This window comes from Mustela putorius, unplaced genomic scaffold (genome assembly GCF_011764305.1).
Source record: "Mustela putorius furo isolate JIRA1106 unplaced genomic scaffold, ASM1176430v1.1 tig00000873_pilon_pilon_pilon, whole genome shotgun sequence".
Classification (NCBI taxonomy): Eukaryota; Metazoa; Chordata; class Mammalia; order Carnivora; family Mustelidae; genus Mustela; species Mustela putorius.
This window is the reverse complement of record NW_025421504.1, coordinates 2,339,774-2,362,402: the sequence shown is the minus strand read 5'-3', so window position 1 is coordinate 2,362,402 and position 22,629 is coordinate 2,339,774. Positions and strand designations below refer to the sequence as shown.

Here is a 22,629-nt window from a genome sequence, read left to right as displayed (position 1 = left end):
GCCCTCCCTAGAGACCACCTCACCCCAGGGCCCAGCAACACCAGGCACCCGGCAGGACGCCAGTGTGCCCACGCTTGACGGGGCTCTTCCTGTGAGCTCCCCCGCCCGGATGCTGGGAGGGGGCCCCGGATGCCGGGAGGGGGCGCTGCCTTTGATTCACGTGGGCCCCCGAGGGCAGAGGAAGAGTAAGGAGCACCAGGAAGCCCGTGTTTAGTCTCCCAATGTCAACTGGCCAGCCGGACGGAACAGGGAGGCCAGCCGGGCGGAGCCCACAATTCTGGCAGAGGCTGGAGTCCGCAGACGCCCCACGCCCTGCCTGCCCGGGACAGACCGACCCCCAGGCTGCCCGGCCCCTTCCTTTGAACTAATCCGGAATGGATTTGTTCCTGCTTTGGCTCCTCAGCTGGGCCACGGCAGGAGACAGCAGGATTCCGGGAAGGGGTGTGTGTGCTGCTCCTCGGAGAGAGAAACATGGGGAGGAAGGGGTGAGGCGTGTCCCACACAGGGCTGGGCAGCAGGACAGGACTAACTCCATTCACAGGACAGGCCCGGGGCGGTCTGTCCCCCACAGACACAGGGCTCACTTCAGAAGAGCCCCCCACCAGCCCAGGACGCGTACTCCTGAGGAAGTAACCTACTCCCACTCCCAGCATTCAACCACCTCCCCCTGCACCCGTGCACCACAATGTCATCAAGGTGTGGGGCCAACACGGTCCAGGGGCTGAGAAACATCAACTGATCAGTGAACTTCACGCAGAATGGCGGCCGCTAGAGATGCCCAGAGGGGCCTCTCCTGCGGTTTCCGCTGGATTCCGTGACACTTAGGATGGAGACGAGCACAGGGATGGAAAGCGCCAGGCCAAGTGGCTCCGGCGGCTGGGTGGTGCGCAGAGTCCACCTGTGACGGGAGCCTAAACGGGGCGTCCCCTGCTGCTGGAGGAACATCGGTGGAGCCTTGCACAGCAGACGCGATGCAAAATAACCACATGTGGCCCCGCATTTTGGCCCATCCGTGCTGTGCATCCCCCGATGAATGCAGAGCGCCGGGCTCCCTCATTCAGGCGGGGCGCAGGGCGGGGGGGCAGAGGGCGCGCGGGCAGGGTCAGAGACGGTTTGGGGCACCAGCATGGCCTCGGGGACTCAGAGACGCTCCTCCAGCGACGCCAGCGAGAGCGGACTGGGCCGGCTCACGCGTCTGCGGGCTGGCCGGGCTTCCCATCTGCCCGCCGGCTTCTCTAACGGAAGCTCCTGGCTTCCACGGCGAGGGCAGAGCTGGCCCTTGCAGAAAGGATCCTGGTACAACAACCGACAATAAAATTGTCGGTACAATATTTTTCTTTCTTTAAAGGCTGATGGATCCAAAGAGACTTGCTCATCTTTGAACACAGCCAGCTTGTTGCTCATTTGGGTGTTAAAGCCGCGTGACGAGGCCGCACGCTGCTCTCAGGGGCGTTGCAGCGGATATCTGGGGAGGGGTGGTGTGTCCCGGGCACTCCTGAGGAGCTGACGGGGGCGCAGGGTCTCAGGCTCTCTCCCTGAGCAGTTCCAGGCGTGCGGGGGGTGTGGGGGAGAGGAGGGCCTGGCGGCCTGGGCTGCAGGGGCCTGCTCACCCTCACAGATGTCTTTCGCACTGATTGGTTGTGGCAGCAGGGAGCGCGGCCGCAGGACGCGGTAATGAGCTCAGTCAGTGGGCAATTCGCATCCGTTTCAGTTACTTGGGAGGCGAGCTATAGGCCTGAAACCAGCCCCAAAGGACAGGGGACAAGGGGCGGGACGAGAAAGCAGTGGGCTGGTGCAGGGCTGGTGTGCGGTCTCTGCAGGCTGGGGTTGCGGGGGCGGGAACCCCAGAACCGGTGCACAGCTACCCAGAAGCCGCCCTCCTTGAGGGTGTGGCCGGAGACCAGGGCCCAGCGCCCCGGCCTGGCTCACCTGGTAGTGGGCCCAGCAGGCCTCCCAGATCCGCAGCGCCTCGGCCTCGGGGAACTCGCGCTTGAAGCACAGCAGCAACCAGCGGTGGCAGAAGAGCATCTGCAGGCCGTCCTCGCCCAGCGACACCAGGTGCTGGTAGAAGCGCACGTGCGTCAGCCGCAGCAGCTCCCGCAGGTAGAGCTGAGGGCAAGGCCAGAACCGCTGAGCCCCCGGGCTCTGCCCAAGATGCCCCCTCCCCCTGAGGCCCTCCCACGGGCCCCCAGCCTGAGAAGCCCCCACCCCAGGCCCTGGGCCTCCCTTGGCTGCATCCGCACCTGCTGAACGTTATTCTGCTGTGGGAACCCGACTCCCCACCCCGCCTTGGCTCGCCACTCCCTGATTTCGGCGGGATCAGCTTCCCGGGGAGCAGGCTGCCCCGCCGCAGACGGGCAGCGGACGGGCAGGCTCCCCAGGCCTCAGACACCCCACAGGGCTGTCTCTGCCGTCCCCTCTTCCGGGGAAGGCGAGCAGATCACGCACGGAAACCCCCAACCACCTTCCCATCGCCAAGATCCACCATCCTCCAGAGCTGACTTCCAGCCGGGACGGGGCATTTCTGAACCTGAGGGCACTCGTTTCGGGCACGTCAGGTCACCACCAGGGCTGTGGGTGAGGGACAAGATCAAGGCTACTTGTGGCAACGCCCAGTTCGGGCTGCTGACTTCCGAACCCTGGAGAAGACCCCTCTCTGGCCGCTAAGGGTCACGGGGCCGTGTGCGGCCCGAGCCCATCAGGGGCCACTTGCGTCCGACCCCATAATTACCTCCCCAGGTGCCGTGGAAACCTGACATCAACGGACCCCATGCAGAGAGGGCAGCCGGGGTGGGGCGCGTGTGGGGGGAGCTGGGCAGGGTTCCCCGACTCTCAGGCCCCTCCCACACCAGGAGCCCATCAGTCTCCCTGGAGACAGCCGCGAGGACCCTTTCTGATCGGCCAGCGTGAGCACCCTGCGGCCCACCTCCCCTACCCTCAGAGCTGCTGGGTCTTTCCCGTGAGGGGAGGCTGTGAGGAAGGGGTGATCGGGCTGGGCACTCCAGGAGAGGCCTGGGGCCTGGGTTGGGGCATGGCAACTGCCCAGGGGGCCTCAGGAGACTCCCCCAACCCTGCATCCTGTGTTGGACCCCTGCAGGGAGCAGCCCAGATGTCCCTGTGGCTTGGGACTGAGGAGGGGCGTGCGTTGCTCCCAGGAAGCTGGGTCTTCCCAGAGGCCCACGGCTAAGTCTCCAGGCTCCATTGGCAATGCCTGCCTTTCTGCCTGTGGACCCACAGCGGCCACGACACACGCAGCCCCCAAGCTCTCTGGCGGCCAGGGCAGGAGGCGGCGTGCCCTCCCCCCGGCATGCTGTAACCCGCGTCCCGCAGCCTCACCAGCTGCTTCTCCATGTCCTCGTCCCGAGGGCTGCTGACGAAGATTGTGTTCTGCATCAGACCCACAAAGCACCAGAAGGTGTCCGATTCGTCCAGGACCTCGGCCAGGATGGGCGCCACCAGGTCTGACATGCCCTGGAAGTAGCCGATGGCCGGGTTATACACGGCGTAGTTCAGCAGGATCCTCCTAGGGGCGCAGGGCAGAGAGCAGGCGGTCAGCGAGAGGGGGGTCTTGACATGGCCCGCCCTTGCTGCGCTCTGGGTGGCCTGTCACCCAGTCTGAAGACCCCCCCTTCACCTCGATCTCAGGGCAAGGGAGGCAGCTCTGGGGACTGTCCTCAGAGTCTAAGGAAATGGAGGGGCCTACGGTAGCCTCTTACCAGGCCCAGACCTCCAGAGCAGGGGAAAGAGGCACGTGGGTCTGATTTTCTTGATGGTCGCTGCCCACCCGGGACAAAGGGCAGGCTGGCAGGGACATTTTTACGAGCTGCTCATGTTGTGCAATCATTCACCAGACAGCAGAACGTCAGAGATGCCCACCTCGGGTTCTGTGTGGTCTCATCGCTGGGAGGCCCGGAGGGAGGCTCACCCAGGGCTGGTGGGAGCCAAGCCAGCCAGGCCTGGTGGAGGCCCAGGGGATGGGAGGCTTTGCTGGTCCCCTGGGGAGGGACTGGCCACACGACGTTGACCAATTTGCCTAAATAAAATAGCTCACGAACCTCCACTTCTGGACCTGAAGGCGGACCCCAGCCCTGCTGCTAACCTGCTCCTTCGCAGGTGGCCGGCGGAGGGGGCCCGTGGGGGGAGGTGACCCAGAGTGGCAGGTGAGGAGGTGGAGGGGGACGCAGGGCTGTCCTCCCGACAGGGAGAAGCCCGCTGGCGGGGAAGGCGTACCTCATGCTCTCCACGTTCGGGTTGTCTTCGCCGCGGAAGAACTGGTTGCTGCGATCCGTCCGCACCACGTCCTTGTCCACGGTGAACTGCACGTCGCGCCAGAAGGCTCTGTGCTCTTCCGGGGTCATGGAGAGCCTGTGGGGGGCCTGGGGCTCAGCGAGCGAGCGGCACACGCCCGCCCACCCCTGGTCCTGATGGGGGCTGGGCCGCTGCCCCGTCAAACCCTCTGGCTCCCCGCTAACGTGGGGAGGGCATTGCGGGGGAGTGAAGCTGGCCACCGCCTGCCCACCGGGGCCCAGCCAGGCCGGGACAGACCTCAGCCATTGGCTGGTGCCCCCCTCCTTTGGTGTTCTCAGCGGGGTGTCGCTGCTGAGCTCAGCCTGCTGGGACGAGCTCTCAGACCCTGACACGGAGCTAAGGAGAGCCACGGCCGAGCCCCAGGGATAATGACGCCTCTTATCCAAGCCTATCAGCCCGTGCCTGGGACCCATCTTCCCAGGAGAGTCTGGGTCACGGAACATAATATCCGTGCGGGACTGCACGCCCATCGCCTGGTCGGCTGACTCCCCCCGGGTGGCCGGCAGGGTGGGCTGGAGGGCCGGTGCGGGGCAGGGGGGGGGGCTTACCTCTTCTGCTGGATCTCAGCGTACTCCCGACGCTTCTGCGCCCGCAGTGCCTCCCTCTCCTGCGAGGTGGACTCGTGGTTGTAATATCGCAGCAGGAAAGGCCAGACCTCCCCCCGGATTGACACATCAATGCCTCCGAAGAAAATGGCCTGCAGGAAGCGGCAAAAGTTGGGGAGGGGCCAACACAGGGCGGCTCAAAGCACCCCCCAATCCGGGGGGATTTGTGTTTTGGGGGCTTTGCTGGGCCTGGGTGACAACTGATGCCTTGATTCAGGTCGCTGTGATTTGCACATGTTTGGAGGGAAAGTGGCAGCCCTCCATTCCCATACAGGACACAGCCAGGCTCATTTCAATGTCAATGCCCGCCCCGGTGGGGCACTCAGATTAACGTGTTGTTCTCACGTCAGGGCCTAATCCCGGTTTTGGAAGCGCCGCATTTTACCCCAAGCGGCTCTATGCAGCCGGCCGCCGGGTACCCCAAACCCGCTCCGGAGGGTTCCTTTTCAACACACGGAGCCTGGACTGCTTTACCGGCCGGGCTCACACCGCACCTCCCTGCTCCAGGGGGCAGCCCCCAGGAGGCGGCCGGCCCCTGCCCCGCTCACCTTGCGCAGTTTGTACCCCTCCTCCACCTGGCCGAGCTCGTTCAGGTGCCGCAGCCAGGCCGCCACGTCCAGCCGCTTGTACATGCTCTCCTCGGGGTGCGTCTCCGAGGACGGCAGTTTGGGGCGGCGGATGGAGAACTGCATGCGCGTCTTTTCGTCGGCGACCTGCTGGCCCGGAGGGAAGCTCCAGGAGAGGAGCACCCGGTGGGGGGGGCGGGTCGCCCGAAGCCAGCCCGCGCTCCCCAGGACGGAAAAGCCCCCTCTCCCTCCCCAGAAAGGACGGGGCGCTCTCCCCACATACAAACCCCTAACCGGCAAGTGTAATTAGACGCAATTAAAATGAAAATACCTTCATCTTCACATCGGTTTCCCGGGTCGCTGGGCTCCTCCCGCCCCTCCCACCGACCCACCCACCGGCCGACACACCACGGCCCCCCTGGCCGCCACCCCCACTCTCCCCGTGACCCCCGGCCCGCCGCAAAAAACGGAATTAATGCCTCGTACGGCCCCACTTCCCTCTGCAGGGAGGGCCTGCAATAAATTACATGTGATTGGCCACAAACAAAGGGACCGCTGTTCCCCGAGCAGGGAGCCCGCCTGTCAGGTTGTCTCCACGGGCAGTCACGAATCCAGGGCAAAACTGCGGCTGACATTTAATTCAAAAATCAAAGGTTGCTCGATGTAGGGGGAAAGCAAGCCACACTACTGTAATAAGGGGAGCCAGCAGGAGGCTCGGTGGGAAGGAAGGGGAGCTCCAAGTCGGCCCCTTTCTAATAAGCACAGACGGTCTCTCGAACAGATAATTAAAGAGTTCTTATCACATTTGTATGTAGATTGAGCAAAATACGGCAGGAAATCTTGTCAAAACATGGTTTCTCGAGCGCAGAGCACTGACTTCCCAAGGAGCCTGCGTCCTGCCCTGCCAGCACCCCCAGCGACCAGCCGCCGCCGGGGGTGGGGGGAGCAGGGTCACGGTCACGCCCTGCACCTGGCGAGGCTTCTGTGGGTGGGGGGAGCCCTGGACCCCCCGGGTAGGCTTGAAGGGCAGGGGGTGGGTCTGGCAGGGGCGGGTGAGTGGAGCCGGGGCTGGGGCCTCTCCACACCCCTCCCCCGAGGCAGCGCCCTTCGGCCTCCCGCACCCCGGCTACCTGGTCCTTGAGCTGCGTCTCCGCGCAGTACTTCCAGCGCTGAAACACGTCGGACAGCTTGTCCAGGCCGCCGTGGTGGAAGTGGAAAACCTTGTACTGGCTCTCGCGGCTGGCGACCACCAGCTGGCCGCTGGTGCAGGCCTCATCGCTGGGCCGCCGCGCGGGGGAGGGGAACGGGGCAATGAGTATGCCAACGCGGGCTTCTATTTCCCAGGATAATCAGAGGTCTCTGTCCCTGACCCCAGAGGCAGGACCCACGAAGGCCCCTGGAGTTTGGCTGCTGACCGCGGGCGGACAACACGGCACCGCACAGAACCACCACCACCACCCCCTTGGCTGAAGGAGGAAAGTAACCCTGTCCTGGGGACTCCTGTCCTCGCTCCCTGGACAGCTGCCTGAGAGGCCTTGTGTCCGACCCCCCCCCCCATATGCTCCCTCCTCTCAGGGACATCCGGGGGGATGGCATTCGTGGAATCCGGTTTTGAACCCAGGTGGTATGGACGCTGAGAGAGCCTCCTCCATCAGCCTGGGCTGGACCCCTCTCCCTCCGGGGAAACTCACTGCACACCCAGCCCAACCTCACCTGCCCTTCCATAAACGGGACCCTCCAGGGACACGCCTGCTTGGAGCAGGTCTTCCACTGGGGCTATTCCGTGGCTGGGCCACTGGGCTTTTCAGGAGAGAATGGATGCAGCCACGAGACAGGACACGATTGGTCCGCCCCCCACGAGAAAGGGGAGCCTCCCTCCGGAAAGCCACAGCCACATCCCGCACACACAGGCTGAACTGCAGACCCGGTCCGTGGGTGACCCGGAAGCAGACCGCAGCTGCTCTCTGTGCAGCCCCGTCCGGCTGTTTCTCCAAGCCAGACTCTCAAGCCACAGCCCGCCACCGTCACCCTGAGGGCCGGTGGAAGAGTCTGGTAGCTGGCCCAACCCGGTTCCTGGGGGTGGGCATCCTGGGGTACCCCTGCCCTCCAGCCTAGTGATGCTGGGGAGGCCAACATTTGGGAAGACCCGAAGCCCTGCCCGCCAGGACCCCCGGCACCACCAGCCGCCTTCCCGGAAGCGGCCCACAGAGGCTCTCACCTGAAGAAGAGGCGGAGGGAGCGCATCTGCCCCAGGTCCACGCGGAACACACCGCAGATCTGCTCCAGGGCGCAGGCCCTCTGGGGCTCGTCCCAGCGAGGGGTCTGCAGGAGGCCGGGGCCGTCCGGGAACCGCAGCTGGGCGTCGGCACTAGAGGGGGAGCTGGTGGGGCAGGTCGCAGGGTGGCCACACGGTTGGTTCCCTGCCCACGCAGCCATAGGCACAGGGCAGGGAGGGTGTGGGGAGACACTCAACCTGGGCCCGGACGCGAACACACGCACAGAGGGGACTGGAGGCACCGCGTGGGTGGCGGGCCAAGGAACTGAAAGAGGCCCATTCTCATGTGGAAGTGAAAGTGTGCTTGCAACCAGGGTGCACCCCGTGTCAACCGAGGCGGTAAGTGGCCCTGATGGCAGATGAGGTCACTCTGACAAGCCCTTACTATGCGACCTGGGCAGGTCCCCAGGCCCCTTTGAGCCTTCCTGTCCCCGGGTGCAAAGTGGGGATAATCCCAGGGCCTTGTGCAGGATCGCCGGGCCCCCTGCTGTCCTGTGACCGCATTAGACAGCAGGGCCTTCCATGCAAGTCTTGTGAAGTTCCCACTTTCCCGAAAAAACTCTGGTTCTGTTTATGGTTCAGTAGGAGAAGATGAGGGCTACTGATGCTGGTAACACGGATAATGAACATTTATTAAACATTTAGTCTGGGCCTGGCCCTCCGGTTCATTTAGTACGTATAATCCTCAAATAATCCTTCTAAATGAGTAATGTCATGACCCCCACCTTGAACAGAAGAGGAACTGAGGCCCAGAGAGGTTAAGCAGCTTGCCCAAGGTCATACAGCTAGCAGGTGGCGCAGCTGGGATCTGAACCCAGCTCTGTGGCCCAGGTCCTCATCAGCAGATGCTTTGTCTCTGAGTTCCAAGTTCAGCAACAACACAACCCCACCTATTCTGTTTTATTTATTTATTTAAGATTTTTATTTATTTATTTGAGAGAGAGTGCATGTCCTAGCAGGGGGAGGGGCAGACGGAGAAGCAGACCTCCCGCCAAGCAGGGAGCCCCACGCAGGACTCGATCCCAGGACGCTGGGATCACGACTTGAGCCGAAGACAGACATTTAACCGACCGAGCCACCCAGGCGCCCTATTTTGTTTTTGTTTTTGTTTTTAATTTAAAGTTCACAAATTTGTTCAAAACCCCAGTTGCAAAATATTCTCTTACACGGGTTCAGCCCTACCATAGGTTAAATACCGCCAGCAATACCTAGCAAATGCCCACGGAAATGCCAGCAGAGCAAAGCACGCATCAGTTCCAGGCCCCCAACCCCAGCATCCTACAAAGATGTCACAGCGATCGCTTCACCCTGCTTCCCTGTTCTCACCCAGAGCACAAGAGTGTCGGAGACGAGCAATCCCGGGGCACCTCCTCCTCCAGGAGGCACCCGGTCTCTCCGGGCAGTTCAAGCACAATCCCTCATAACTTGGAACTTCCTCAAAGATAAAGCCCGGCTGTTTAGAACCGTTGCTGCTTCTAGAACAACAGCATCCCGTGTAGGCCGAGCCGGGTCCTACCATTTCCGCGGGGGCCCTTGGGCTTTCCAATGGGACGGATTCCGGTAGCTGGGTGGGGAGGGAGGTAGATGAGCTGATCCACTGTGGCCACGGAGCCAACTCAGACCCAAAAAGGCTGAGGCAGTTGCCGCCTTCCAGAGTGGACCCTGACTGGGCTGCACTACACAGTCATTGTGTGCAAAACAAGGCCAGTCGCAGGCCTGAAGACAGCCCCCCCACCACGTCACTCGTGCGGCATCTCATAATCTCCTTATTGAACAATGAGGCCCCAGCGGCCGGGAGATCGTGGGCTCCGCATGCTTCCCAGGCTGGCCGGCCCATCCCGGGCTCGCCTCCAAACCCGGCTGGAGGGAGGCCCCCGAAGAGGGGCGTTCTTCCCAGCCCCGTCCCCCCCACCCCACATCACGCAGCACCACCCTCCCAGACCTGCAACCCTCCCGCACACGCTGCTGCCGCCCACTAAACCCACAGCGCCGGCCACGCTTTCCAGAAAACAGAGCCAGGAAGGACACTCAGTCTGACACAGTGGGGGGGTGGAAGACCCCCGCTCCACTGCCGTGGCCGGGAGCACAGCCTCCCTGGAGCGGAGGGGCCAGTTTCAAACCAGGAGAGGGCCCCAGAGAGAGGCTCTGCCACACACCTTCGGGGGCCAGCTTGTCTCCAGGCAGAAGGCTGCTACACCCTTTCCCGGCTCCTCAGGGGGACATCGTTTGCATTAATTCATTGATTGATCAATTAATTCAAGACACTGTGCTGGGGACCGACCACTGGGGCGCCATTGACTTTACCGTGTCAGCTGACTCAAAAGGGTTAGGATGAAGAGGAACGAGAACAGATTTTAGAGGTTTGGCTATTTTAAAAATGTTAAAATCTGGCCCCAATGCCTCTTTGACGTTGAGAACCACAACAGTTTTGGCGGTTTTCTCCTCCCTGTTCAAGCTTTACTCTGAAAAGAGACCCTTCCGATATATACCCCAGTCACCTGCTGCCGCGTAACAAGTGACTCCACAACTTAGCAGCTTAAAAGACAACCCCGTCTTCTTTGCTCCCAGTTCCGGCTGGGGGCGCCGGGCTGAGTCGGGCACTCTGCTGGGCGCTCAGGCAGCTGTAGCAGGTGCGTGGAGGTGGGGGGGGGGGGCGGACGTGGCCTCTGTCCACATGTTCTAGGGCTGTCGGTGGCACTTCTCACCCCTCGTGGCACCTCGCCACCTGTCCCCGGCCTTCCTTACATGGCAGCCAGCCCAGCAGCGGGCGAGGCGAGGCGAGGCGAGGCACCTGCTGCCCGGCATCCTGAGCCAGGTCTGGACTCGCCTACGTCACTTACACCGAGTCCCACTGGCCAAAGCTACTGGTGGGTGGGCCGGAGGGCAGGGACACGCGCAGAGAATCCGACCCTGCCCCTGTGTTCAGCCTTGACCTTGCGGGGGGGCTTTGCTTTTTTCGTTTCTCTTTCTGCATTTGGGTGAGATCCTCAGAAAACAACAAAAACTAAGAGATGCTACATTCCTTGGAGTTTGGCGCCTTCTGGCTCTATCTGGGACGCATTTTTAACGTGCAGCATTTCGGGAGAGATCGCCTAAATCAACCGTCCGCTTCATTTTCATGCACCACGCACAGTAATTTTATGAACAGCTCAAATTACACACGGCGCATTTGAATATTCTTAAAACCAAACTGTTCTCCACGTGCAAATAGATAAAAAAATACAAACTGTGCTGATTTCCATTTCCCCAGATCTCATGTCCTTACTCTTGTTTTCCTCCGGCTTCAAAGTTCGCAGACGTTCAGCTGGAGGGTTCAACGACCGCGTGTTCTCTGCCAGGACCGCGCTGGGAGTCGGAGACGCAGACGCCACCAAGAAGTCATTCCCTCGTGGCAGTGGGTCTTGGTGGGGAAACAGATGTCACGCTAGGTGACCAAGGTGGCCATACAGTCATGTGCTATTCAGGCCCTACTCCACGGAGACCCAAGTCTTCCATCAATTTTGCTCTAGTTTGAACCCGTGGAGCCCCAGTGGTCAGTCCCCAGCACAGTGTCTTGAATTAATTGATCAATCAATGAATTAATGCAAATGATGTCCCCCTGAGGAGCCGGGAAAGGGTGTAGCAGCCTTCTGCCTGGAGACAAGCTGGCCCCCGAAGGTGTGTGGCAGAGCCTCTCTCTGGGGCCCTCTCCTGGTTTGAAACTGGCCCCTCTGCTCCAGGGAGGCTGTGCTCCCGGCCACGGCAGTGGAGCGGGGGTCTTCCACCCCCCCCCACTGTGTCAGACTGAGTGTCCTTCCTGGCTCTGTTTTCTGGAAAGCGTGGCCGGCGCTGTGGGTTTAGTGGGCGGCAGCAGCGTGTGCGGGAGGGTTGCAGGTCTGGGAGGGTGGTGCTGCGTGATATGGGGTGGGGGGGACGGGGCTGGGAAGAACGCCACCCTTTGGGGGCCCCTCGTAATTTCCAAAACTTGGAAGCAAGCACGGTGTCCTTCAGGAGGTGAATAAACAAACTTTTTAGCACATCCAGACAAGGGAATATTACTCAGCGCTAAAAAGAAACAAGCTACCGAGCCATGGAAAGACGTGGGGGAACCCTGAATGCACCTCACCAAGGGAAAGATGCGGGCCGGAAAATGCCACCAACTGTGTGAGTCCAACTACATGACACCCTGGAAAAAGCAGAACTATGGACACGGTTAAAGGATCGGTGGTTGTCAGGAGTTCGGTGGGAGAAGGAGGAACAAGCAGAGCCGGAGGGTTTTTAGGGAGTGAAATTACAGGCCCTTGAGCAACGCCGGTTTGAACTAGACGGGTCCACTTCACGCGGGTGTTTCCCCATGAGTTCAGTCTCGTACTGTAAGTATATTTTCTCTTCCTTATGATTTTCTTAATAACATTTTTTCTCTAGCTTGCTTTATTTTAAGACTACAGTACATGATACATATACAAAATATGTGTTATTGGTTGTTTATGATAATGGTAAGGCTTCTGATCAGCAGTAGGCTATTCGTAGTTAAGTTTTTGGAGAGTCTAAAGTTATATGGGGATTCCTGAGTGTGTGGGGGATTGGCACTCCTACCTGACACATTGTCCAAAGGTCAAGTGTACTCTGCATGATGCTATAATGGTAGATTTATGTCACTATACATTTGTTAAAACCCACCGGATGTGCACCAAGAGTGAGCTCTCACGTAGACTACGGACTCGGGGTGGTCACGATCTGTCGATGTGGGTTTATCAGTTGTAACAAATGCACCCTGTGGGGTGGGGGGCTGACAGCGAGGGAGGCTGTGCACCTGCCAGAGCAAGAGGTGTCTAGGAGGTCACTCTAGCTTCCTCTCGACTTTTGTATGAACCTAAAATTGTTCTGAAAAATAATATCCCTTAAAACAAAACAAAACAAAACAAAATAAGAGGAAGCCTAAGGAGGGGCGCCTGGGTGGCTCAGTGGGTTGAAGCCTCTGCCTTCTGCTCGGGTCATGATCTCGGGGTCCCGGGATCGAGTCCCGCATCGGGCTCTCTGCTCAGCCGGGAGCCTGCTTCCTCCTCTCTCTCTCTCTGCCTGCCTCTCTGCCTGCTTGTGATCTCTGTCTATTAAATAAATAAATAAAATCTTAAAAAAGAATAAAGAAGAAGAAGAAGCCTAAGGAGATACACACACACACACACACACACACACAACAAGGAGTCATAGTTTTAATAGGTAAAAATGTGTGTAAACTAAACCAAAACAAAAGAAAGTCCAACAGAAAAGTGGCAAAAGGACAAGAAAAAAACAACTCACCAGAGAATAAATACAATAACCAGTAAAATCTCCATGTTCAGGGTAACGAACTAATGCAAATAAAAGAAGATACTATCTGGGGGGAGGTCAAGGTCCATGAAATTGGCAACAACCAAAACCCACAAAATGTGGTGTAGGTAAGGTTTTGGGAAAACAGACACTCGTACACAGGCAGGGGTGGGGAGGTGCTGTATATGGGTCAAATTTCTCTTTCTGGCAATTTAGAAACAGGATGCTAAAGCCTTAAAAATATTTATACATTTTGACCCTTTGCCTTCATCTGTAGATATTGATCCTAAGAAAACAACCAGAGACGCCCCCACAAAAAACGAATAAATACAGAAAAATCATTTGGCAAAAATCCAACACTTATTCATCACAAAAACCATCAGCAACGTAGGCATACGAGGGAACCTCCTCAAGTTGATAAAGGTCATCTAGGTACATTCTACAGTTGACATCATACTCGATGACTAGAGACTGGATCGTTTCCCCCGTGGTCAGGACAAGGTTAGCACGTCTGTTTTCATCCCTTCTGTTCAGTATGGCACTGGGGGCTCTAGCCTCTGCCTAAGGCAAGAAAAGAAACTAAAGGTATGAAGATCAAAAAGAAGAAGTAAAACTGTTTCTGCGTGCAGATGACATAATTCGTTATGTGAAAAAAAAAAAAAAAACCCTTGAAATTTACAAGACGACTAATAGAACTAAGAAGTAAATTTAGCAAGATTGCAGGATAAAAGGTTAATGTAGGGGTGCCTGGGTGGCTCAGTGGGTTAAAGCCTCGGCCTTCGGCTCAGGTCATGATCCCAGGGTCCTGGGATCGAGCCCCACATCGGGCTCTCTGCTCAGCGGGGAGCCTGCTTCCTCCTCTCTCTCTGCCTGCCTCTCTGCCTACTTGTGATTTCTGTCTGTCAAGAAAAATAAATAAAATCTTTATAAAAGGTTAATGTAGACAAGTTAATTGCATTCTTAAAAACTTAGCAACAGACAATTGGCAATTATAATAAAAAATTCCTTTTATAGCGCCCCCTCCAAAAAACCTCTATATAAAATACTTCAGAATAAGTCTAGCCAATGACATTTGATACTCTACACTGAAAAACACAAATCTTGCTGAGAGAAATAAAGGAAATGTAAATAAATGGAAAGATATACCATGTCCATGGATTGAGATAGTTAATATTATTAAGCTGGTAATCTCATCAAATCAATCTATTGATTCAACACAATTCCAATCGGGTCCTTTGGGTGGGGAGGTAGAAATTGACCAACTGACTCTAAAATTCATATGGAAATGCAAAAGACTTAGAAAAACCAAAGTAATCACAAAAAAAAAAGATGAAAGTTGAAGGACGTATCTGATTTTGAGGCTGATTATAAACCTGTAGTAATCAAGGCAGTCTGGCACTGGTGAAAACAAGGACTTTCAGAGCAATGGCACAGAGTAGAGAGTCCAGACATAGTCATGTAAGATCACTTGATTATGGACAAAGACGCAATCCATGGAGAAAGGACAGTTCTTCCACAAAATGTTAGATCAACTGGATAGGTGTCTGCGAAAATATTAACATCCCCCCCTTCCTTCATGTCAGACACAAATATTAACTCAAAACGGGTCCCAGACCCAGATGTGATACCTACATTTTTAAAAAGATTTTATTTATTCATTTGACAATGAGAGACAGCGAGAGAGGGAGCACAAGCAGGGGAGGTGGGAGAGGGAGAAGCAGGCTTCCCACAAGCAGGGAGCCCGACATGGGGCTTGATCCCAGGACCCAGGATCATGACCCGAGCCGAAGGCAGAGGCTTCACCGACGGAGTCCCCCAGGCGCCCCAGTGATACCTAAAACTAAAAAACTGACAGAAGAATCCATAAAAGATGACTTGGCCACCTTAGACGAGGCCAAGGTTTCTTAGAACACAAAAAGCATAAGCCATCAAAGAAATACTAATAAACTGGAAAAAAAAAAACAAAACTCTTTGCTTCAAAAATTCACCATTGAAGAAAATAGAAATGTAAGCCACAGCCTGGGAGAAGATATTCACAACACACATGCCCAATAAAACAGATGCCCAGCCTATATCTGAGAAGCTCCTAAAACTCAATGTTAGAGTTAGTCATAGACTGTTTGGATAGGATACCAAGGCAGGATCCATAAAAGAAAAAAATTGATAAATAAGACATTACTAAAATGAAAAGTGTCTGCTCTTCGAAAGACACTGCTAAGGAAATAAGACGAGCCACAGACTGAGAAACGATGCTTGCAAAACACCTTCTCTGATAAAGGATCAGAGACACTTCAGAGTAACGAGAAAACAAACACAATTTAAAAACGGGGGAACGATGTGAATCGTTTTATTTTAGAAATAGGCACGTGACGTGAAGACACTTACCAATAAAGGAAGCAGATAAGCGAATGAAAAGGTACCTGACATCCCTGGTCACTTTTTGAACGTTTCATTTATTTAAGTAACCTGTATACCCAACCTGGGGCTCAGACTCCTGACTCTAAGATCGAGAGTTACAAGGTTTCCCCACGGAGCCAGCCAGGCGCCTGGTGACATGGTTGGCCAGGAGAGAAATGTAAATAGAAACCGTAATGTCACAGCAAGGACAACACACCTTCGAGAAAGATCAAAGCACAACGGAGAAACGGTAGTAGAGACCGCCGGCCGGACGCAGAGCCATCAGCCTCGCACATGGCCGGCGGGATGGCCGACGAGAAAGCCACCTTGGAAACACACATTTACCATACGACTCAGCAATCCTTCTCCTAGGTCTTTATCCAAGGGAAATGAACAACGCTTGTAGAAAAGTCTGTGTGTGCATGCTTAGCGCAGTTTTACTCACAACTGCAAAACCCAGAGTCAGCAGACAGGCCTTTCCACGGGTTAACGGCTCCACAGGCAATGGTACGCCCCCACAAAGGATACGAGTCAGCAGTGACAAGGAACAAACATGACCACGTAAGAGGGTGAATCCCAAATGTACTGCGTGGAAAAAAGCTAGACTCAGAAGGTTATATGAAAAGATATTCAGCATCATTAGTGATCAGGGAAACGAAAATGAAAACCACAGTGAGATACGCCCACACACCTGCTAGAAGGAACGGGACTGACCACGACCACTCCGACTGCCGGCGAGGACTGGAAGCCCCCGGGACGCTCACACACAGGGCGGGCGGGAGGGCCGCGCGGGACAAGCCCTTTGGAAAGCTGTGTGGCGGGTTCTTCAAAAGTTCGACACCCACCCGACGACCTGGGCATTCCGTTCCCAGGTAGTTACCAAGACATGTAAAAACCTCCGTCCGCAGGCAAGACTTCGTGTGAGCGCCCAGAGCAGCTTCATCTGTGGTGGCCAGGAACTGAGAAGACCCGGCAGGTGAATGAATCAACGAGCGAGGGTCTAGACCCACAGTGGACTAGGACTCGGCGACAGAAACGAAGGAACTCTCCACACAACAACGCGGTCACGTCGCCAAATCGTCACGAGCGAGAAGGACCCCAGACGGGAGAAAGAGCACCCACTGTGTGACTCCGGTTATGTACGATTCTAGGAAACGCAAACCCGTCCACCGTGACAGAAGCTGCAGAGTCATTTTTGGGGGCAGGGGCTGGAGGAAGGGATGGATTACAAAGGGACACAAGGAACATCTGGGGGTGATGGGGAAGTTCATTAATTCGATTGTGGCGATGGTTTTATTGGTGTGCCTGTGTGTGCACATGCGTGTGCGTGTGTGTGTGTGTGCAATCTCAGCAACTGTACACTTCAAATGTATACAACTTAATATACATAAATTATACTTCAATAAATTTAAAAAACCCACCAATATTCAACTCAGGGCTAATACTGAATTTCTAACAACAGGATACTATTTTAAAGATTTTGGTTTTTTCCTTTTCTTTTCTTTTCTTTTAATATATATATATATATTTTTTTTAAATCAGAGTGTGGAGTTCTTTTTATTTTTAATATTTTATTTATTTGACAGACAGAGATCACAAGTAGGCAGAGAGGCAGGCAGAGAGAGAGAGGAGGAAGCAGGCTCCCTGCTGAGCAGAGAGCCTGATGCGGGGCTCGATCCCAGGATCCTGAGATCATGACCTGAGCTGAAGGCAGAGGCTTTAACCCACTGAGCCACCCAGGTGCCCCGATAGAACATTTTATAGAAGTTTTTAAAGAAAGAGGACAGTGCTCACTGTCACGTGACGTGAAGCACGTAGGATGTGAACTGGAACAGACGGTTTTATAAATAAGATACAGTTATTGATACTTTGTATCGACGCAATATATTATTGAAGTGGAAACTGGCCCCCAAATGATCACAATGATCATGTCCAGATGGCAGGATTATACATTTTTTATCGTGTTTTTTATTTCATAAATTTCCAAAAGTAATACTGAGTCATTTTGATAACTGGAAATAATAAGCTAATCTTGTATACTTATAGCCTTTTTGGTTTTTATTTTATTTATTTATTTTTAAAATAAGATTATTTATTTATTTATTTATTTATTTGAGAGAGCGAGCGAGAGAACACGAGAGAGGTCCGCGGGAGAACAGGGAGCCCGATGCAGGACTCCAGGACCACGACCTGAGCCGAAGGCAGTCGCCCAACCAACCCAGCCACCCAGGTGCCCCACTTTTTTTGTTTTTAAACAAAAAGCCTATTAATGGTTTTTATACTGAAAAGCCAATAGGGATAATTTCATGAAGGGGAAAAGTCGGTGTAACTAACCGAACATCGTCGGGGTTACCATCTACCAGTGGCTTCCCAGGTGCTAATGGAAGGGGGTATTACTGATGCCGTTTTATAGCTGAGGAGACCGAGGCCAGGAACGCTGTGCATACGTTGCACAGACGGAACGTGGCTGAGCAGGGACGGACGGCCGCGTGCGCCGAGAGCTGACCTCAAGCTCCTGACGCCTGCGGCCGGTGACTTCCCACGTGAGTTGGGGTGATTCAGAAGAACAAAACGGAAGATACAAAGGAAAACAAAACTCTGTTTTGAAAGGCGTCTCTTTCTTTTTTTTTTAAAGATTTTATTTATTTATGAGAGAGAGACAGTGAGAGAGAGCATGAGCGAGGAGAAGGTCAGAGAGAGAAGCGGACTCCCCGTGGAGCTGGGAGCCTGATGTGGGACCCGATCCCGGGACTCCGGGATCATGACCTGAGCCGAAGGCGGTCGTCCAACCAACGGAGCCACCCAGGCGCCCGAAAGGCATCTCTTAAAGGATGCCGCTAAACTCCGTCCACGCCGCCCCTCCGCCCCAGGCTCGGAAACTGTCCGCCCGCGGAGCCCAGTCCTTAGCCTGGCACGTGCTCTCGTGTCCCACTGCGCGGCTTCCTGCGGCGGCTGCTACAAATCACCACCCTGCGAGGCTTAAAACCACACGAGAGTCTCCCTCACAGTTCCAGAGGCTGGAAGTCCGAAATCAAGGCGTCAGCAGGGCCGTGCTCCCTCTGAAGGTCCGGAGAGGACCCCTCCTTGCCTCTCAGCGGCTGGTGGCAGCGGCAGTCCTTGCCTGTCTCCAACCGGTAGATCCATCACCTGGATCTCTGCCTCCGCCATCATGTGGCCTTTCCCCCTCCACGTGTGGGGGATCCATCTCTGTTTTCTCTTGTTGTAAGGACACCGGCCATGGGGTCAGGGCCCACCCTAATCCAGAATGATCTCCTCTTGACTAATTACATCTGCAAAGACCTGATTTCCAAATAAGATCATATTCAGAGGGTGAAGGTGGACATGAATTTGGGGGACGTTACTCAACCCACTCTCTTTGTCTTTCCACCCTGGGAGGTCCGCTCTCCGGGCATTTGCTCACAGGGTCCCTCCCTGGGGGCTCCTGCTCTGCCTCTTCCTCTCACTCTCCGAGGCTCCTCACTTTGATGCCGTTTCATCCAGGCTGCTTTCTCCGGGTCCGTGGAGAAGCGCCTGGGCAGAGCTCCTGCCATGCGCCAGTGGGCGATATAGGCAGGCTTCCCTTGTCTCTCGGGAAATCCTTCGAAGTTTATCAATCTCTTAGGTGTGTTTTGTCTTTGACTTTGCGTAAAGCCACTTGCTGATGCTCAAACCAGACAAAAACGTCCCAAGAACGTAGCATTCTAGGCCCTTCTGAACACTCCTTATGAATACAGGCACGAAATTCTCAACAAATACTAGCCAACCCAATTCAACAACGTTTAAAAAGGATTATGCACCATGACCAAGGGGGACTTATGCCAGGAATCAAAGGTGGCTCAACGTAGGAAGAGCCATCGGTGTAATACGCCACATTAACCGAATAAAAGACAAAAACCACACGATCTCAATAGCAGCACAAAAAACATTTGACAAAAATCCAACACCTTTTCATGATGAAACATGTAGCCAACTAAAAATAGAAGGGAACTTCCTCAAACTGATAAAAGGCAACGATGAAAAACCCAGAGCCAACATTATACTCAGTGATGAAACACTGAAAGCCTCCCCCTGCGACTGGGAACAACACAGGATGTCCACTCCCTCCTCTTCTAGTCATTGCTGCCGTGGAGGTTCCACTCAGGGCAATTAGGCAAGAAGAGAGATAAAAGGCGTCCAGATTGGAAGGAAAGGAGTAAAAGTATCCCTATTCACAGACGACCTAATCTCGTACATGGACTATTCTTAGGAATTCCAATGCCCCCACACGAAACCTATTAGAACTAATGCACGAATCCCACAAAGTTGCAGGATGCAAGGTCAATTTTTTTTAAGATTTTACTTATTTATTTGACAGACAGAGATCACAAGTAGGCAGAGAGGCAGGCAGAGAGAGAGAGGGAAGCAGGTTCCCCGCTGAGCAGAGAGCCCGATGTGGGACTTGATCCCAGGACCCTAAGATCATGACCTGAGCCGAAGGCAGAGGCTCAACCCACTGAGCCACCCAGACTCTCCCCACAAGAGCAATTAAAAACAAATTAATTCCAGGTGGTGGGTATTATAGAGGGCACGGATTGCATGGAGCACTGGGTGTGGTACAAAAACAATGAATACTGTTATGCTGAAAATAAATTTAAAAATTAAAAAAAAAACCAACTTAGTTGTATTTCTATGCAACAGCAATAAACAGTCTAAAGTGAAATTAAGAAAATGATCTCATTTACAACACACACACACACAAAGTACAAGACTTGTACCCTAAAAACCACAAAACCGTTGCTGAGACAAATTAGAGAAGACCTGAGGAACGAAAAGTGATCCCGCATTCATGGGCCGGAAAACCTCGTATTGTTGAGACAGCAACGCTCCCCACATTGATCCTCAGATCCAGCACAACCGATCCAAGTCCTGCAAGTGGACGGGCCAATCCTGACACACATATGGAAATGCTGCGGGCCCAGAACAGCCAAAACGACATTGAGGAAGAGGAACAGAGTTGGGGGTTGGGAGGGCTCGTGCTTCCCAATTCAAAAACTTACTACAGAGATACCCGGGTGGCTCAGTCCAGACTTTTGATTTCAGCTCAGGTCGCGATCTCAGGGTGGCGCGACGAAGCCCCATGTCAGCCTCTGGGCTGGGTGTGGAGCCAGTGTCAAATTCCCTCACCCGCTCTCTCTGCCCCTTCCCTCCCCCCATCTTGCACACACACACTCTCTCTCTAAAAAAAAATCAAAATAACTTACTACAAAGCTACAGTCATCGAGACTGAGTGATGCTGTTGGAAGCATAGACATAGCGATCAGTGGAGAGTCCAGAAGGGAAACCCATCTGTGTCCGATCAGCTGGTTTCCAGCAAGGTCAACACACATCAGCGGAGGAAAGAATAGTTCCTTGTTTGTTTGTTTGTTTGTTTTAAACAAATGGTATTGGGACAACTGGACATTTATGGGCAAAAGAATTAAATTGGACCCCTACCTCACACCGTTTACAAACGGTAACTCAAAATGGACCAGAGGCCTGAAGCTAAGTGCTGCAGCTCTAAAACTCTTATAAGAAAATAGGCACAGGGGCGCCTGGGTGGCTCAGTGAGTTAAGCCGCTGCCTTCGGCTCAGGTCATGATCTCAGGGTCCTGGGATCGAGCCCCGCATCAGGCTCTCTGCTCCGCAGGGAGCCTGCTTCCTCCTCTATCTGCCTCTCTGCCTACTTGTGACCTCTCTCTCTGCCAAGTAAATAAATAAATAAAAATCTTAAAAAAAAAAGAAAAGAGGCACAGATCCTCATGGCCTTGGAGCAGATCACGACTTCTTCAATACGAACTTGAAAGTACATGCAACCAAGGACAGATACTTCAGACTTCGTAAACATGAAAAGTTTTTAATGCTTCAAAGGAAACCATCAAGCACGTGAAAAGATAACCTGCAGGCTAGGAGAAAGTGTCTGATGGGCACTCGAGCCCAGGATACACAAAAACACACAGAATTCAACCATGAAGAGACTCGGCTTAAACGTGGGTCTGTCTGAGCAGACGTCTCTCCAGCAGAGCCAAACGCATGGCCAACACGCACATGAAGCGACACCCAGCATCACGAGGTGTCGGGGAAATGCAAATCAAAACTATCACGAGGGACCAGCTGGCAGCCACGAGGACAGCCAGAACCAGAAAGATGCGTGACCTTAAGCGTTGAGGAGGACCCGGAGGCACCAGAGCCCCCATGGGCAACGGTCCGCCGTGCCTCGGAACTTAAACACGGAGTTGTCGCCCAGCAGTCCTGCTTCTGGACACATACTCCAAAAACTGAAAACATACGTCCACACGACGTGGGCAGATTTCCCAGCAACATCGCCCATAACAGCCCCGGATGGGGAGTGACCCAGAGGTCCGTCCCCTGACTGGGTCCGTCCACAGGACAGGCAGTTACTCAGTCACAGGGAGGAACGAAGCACAGACGTCCGCGCTAACGCAGGTGAACCTTGAAAACACGGAGACAAGCCAGTCACACAAGGCATGATCCGTGTGGATGAAATACCCAGAGCCTGTTACGCTGTAGAAACAGAAAGATTTGTGGCTGCCAGAGGCCGAGAGAAGGGGGTTGGTTAACTGCAGTGGGACGGGGTTCCTTTGTGGGGTGATGGGGATACTCTGCCCTTGGTGGCGAGGGTGGCACAACCTCGTGGACGTATGAAACGCCAGCAGGTGGTGTGCTTTGAAGGGTGACTTCTGTGTTGTTTCACTGGTAGCGTGATACGATGAAGCCACCAGGTCCCCGTTCTCCCCAGCCTGATCCACTCTGTACGTCTCCCAGCAAAGGGTCATGCACCCAGGCATGACCTCAAAAAATAATCATTTATTCAACACTAATTTCTTTGTGGGCACCCCCTCCCCGGTGCTGGGGCAGCTAGGTGCAGCCCCCGTCGTGGGGGGCTTCGAGCTGGTGGAGAGCGTGGTGGCAAACACAGCAAGGAGCTGTGTCGGGGGCTGTTCTGGGGGCCGTGAGCCCGAAAGCAGGAGGGCAGGGGGGCTGGGGGCTGCCACTCCAGAGCAGGGGTCTTGGGGTCTCGGCGAGGCCCCAGATGGGGGGAGGGGGAAGAGCCAGCAGCACAGACAGCCCATGGAGAATAAGTACATGAAATAAGCAGAAGATGCTGGAAAAGCCAGCAGTCCTTGGACCCGTCCTGCTGCGAACCCGCACT

The 22,629-nt window shown here is 54.8% G+C and overlaps 1 protein-coding gene across 5 annotated transcripts in view; it reads right to left on the bottom strand.

Annotated features, from left to right (window-relative positions):
- The window catches only part of TBC1D16 (TBC1 domain family member 16), a 72,976-nt gene that overhangs the window by 6,333 nt on the left and 44,014 nt on the right, over positions 1-22,629 (bottom strand). For 2 of the 5 annotated variants that reach the window (XM_045085768.1, XM_045085769.1), the window contains exons 4-10: positions 7,698-7,859; positions 6,610-6,757; positions 5,462-5,629; positions 4,857-5,005; positions 4,231-4,365; positions 3,337-3,523; positions 1,930-2,109 (exon numbers count right to left, since the gene is read on the bottom strand). In XM_045085768.1, the coding sequence (XP_044941703.1) occupies positions 1,930-2,109; positions 3,337-3,523; positions 4,231-4,365; positions 4,857-5,005; positions 5,462-5,629; positions 6,610-6,757; positions 7,698-7,859 (1,129 nt within the window). Of the gene's footprint in view, positions 1-1,610; positions 1,736-1,929; positions 2,110-3,336; positions 3,524-4,230; positions 4,366-4,856; positions 5,006-5,461; positions 5,630-6,609; positions 6,758-7,697; positions 7,860-22,629 lie in introns of all 5 variants that reach the window. The other 3 variants (XR_006608304.1, XM_045085771.1, XM_045085770.1) reach the window with 3 other exon arrangements.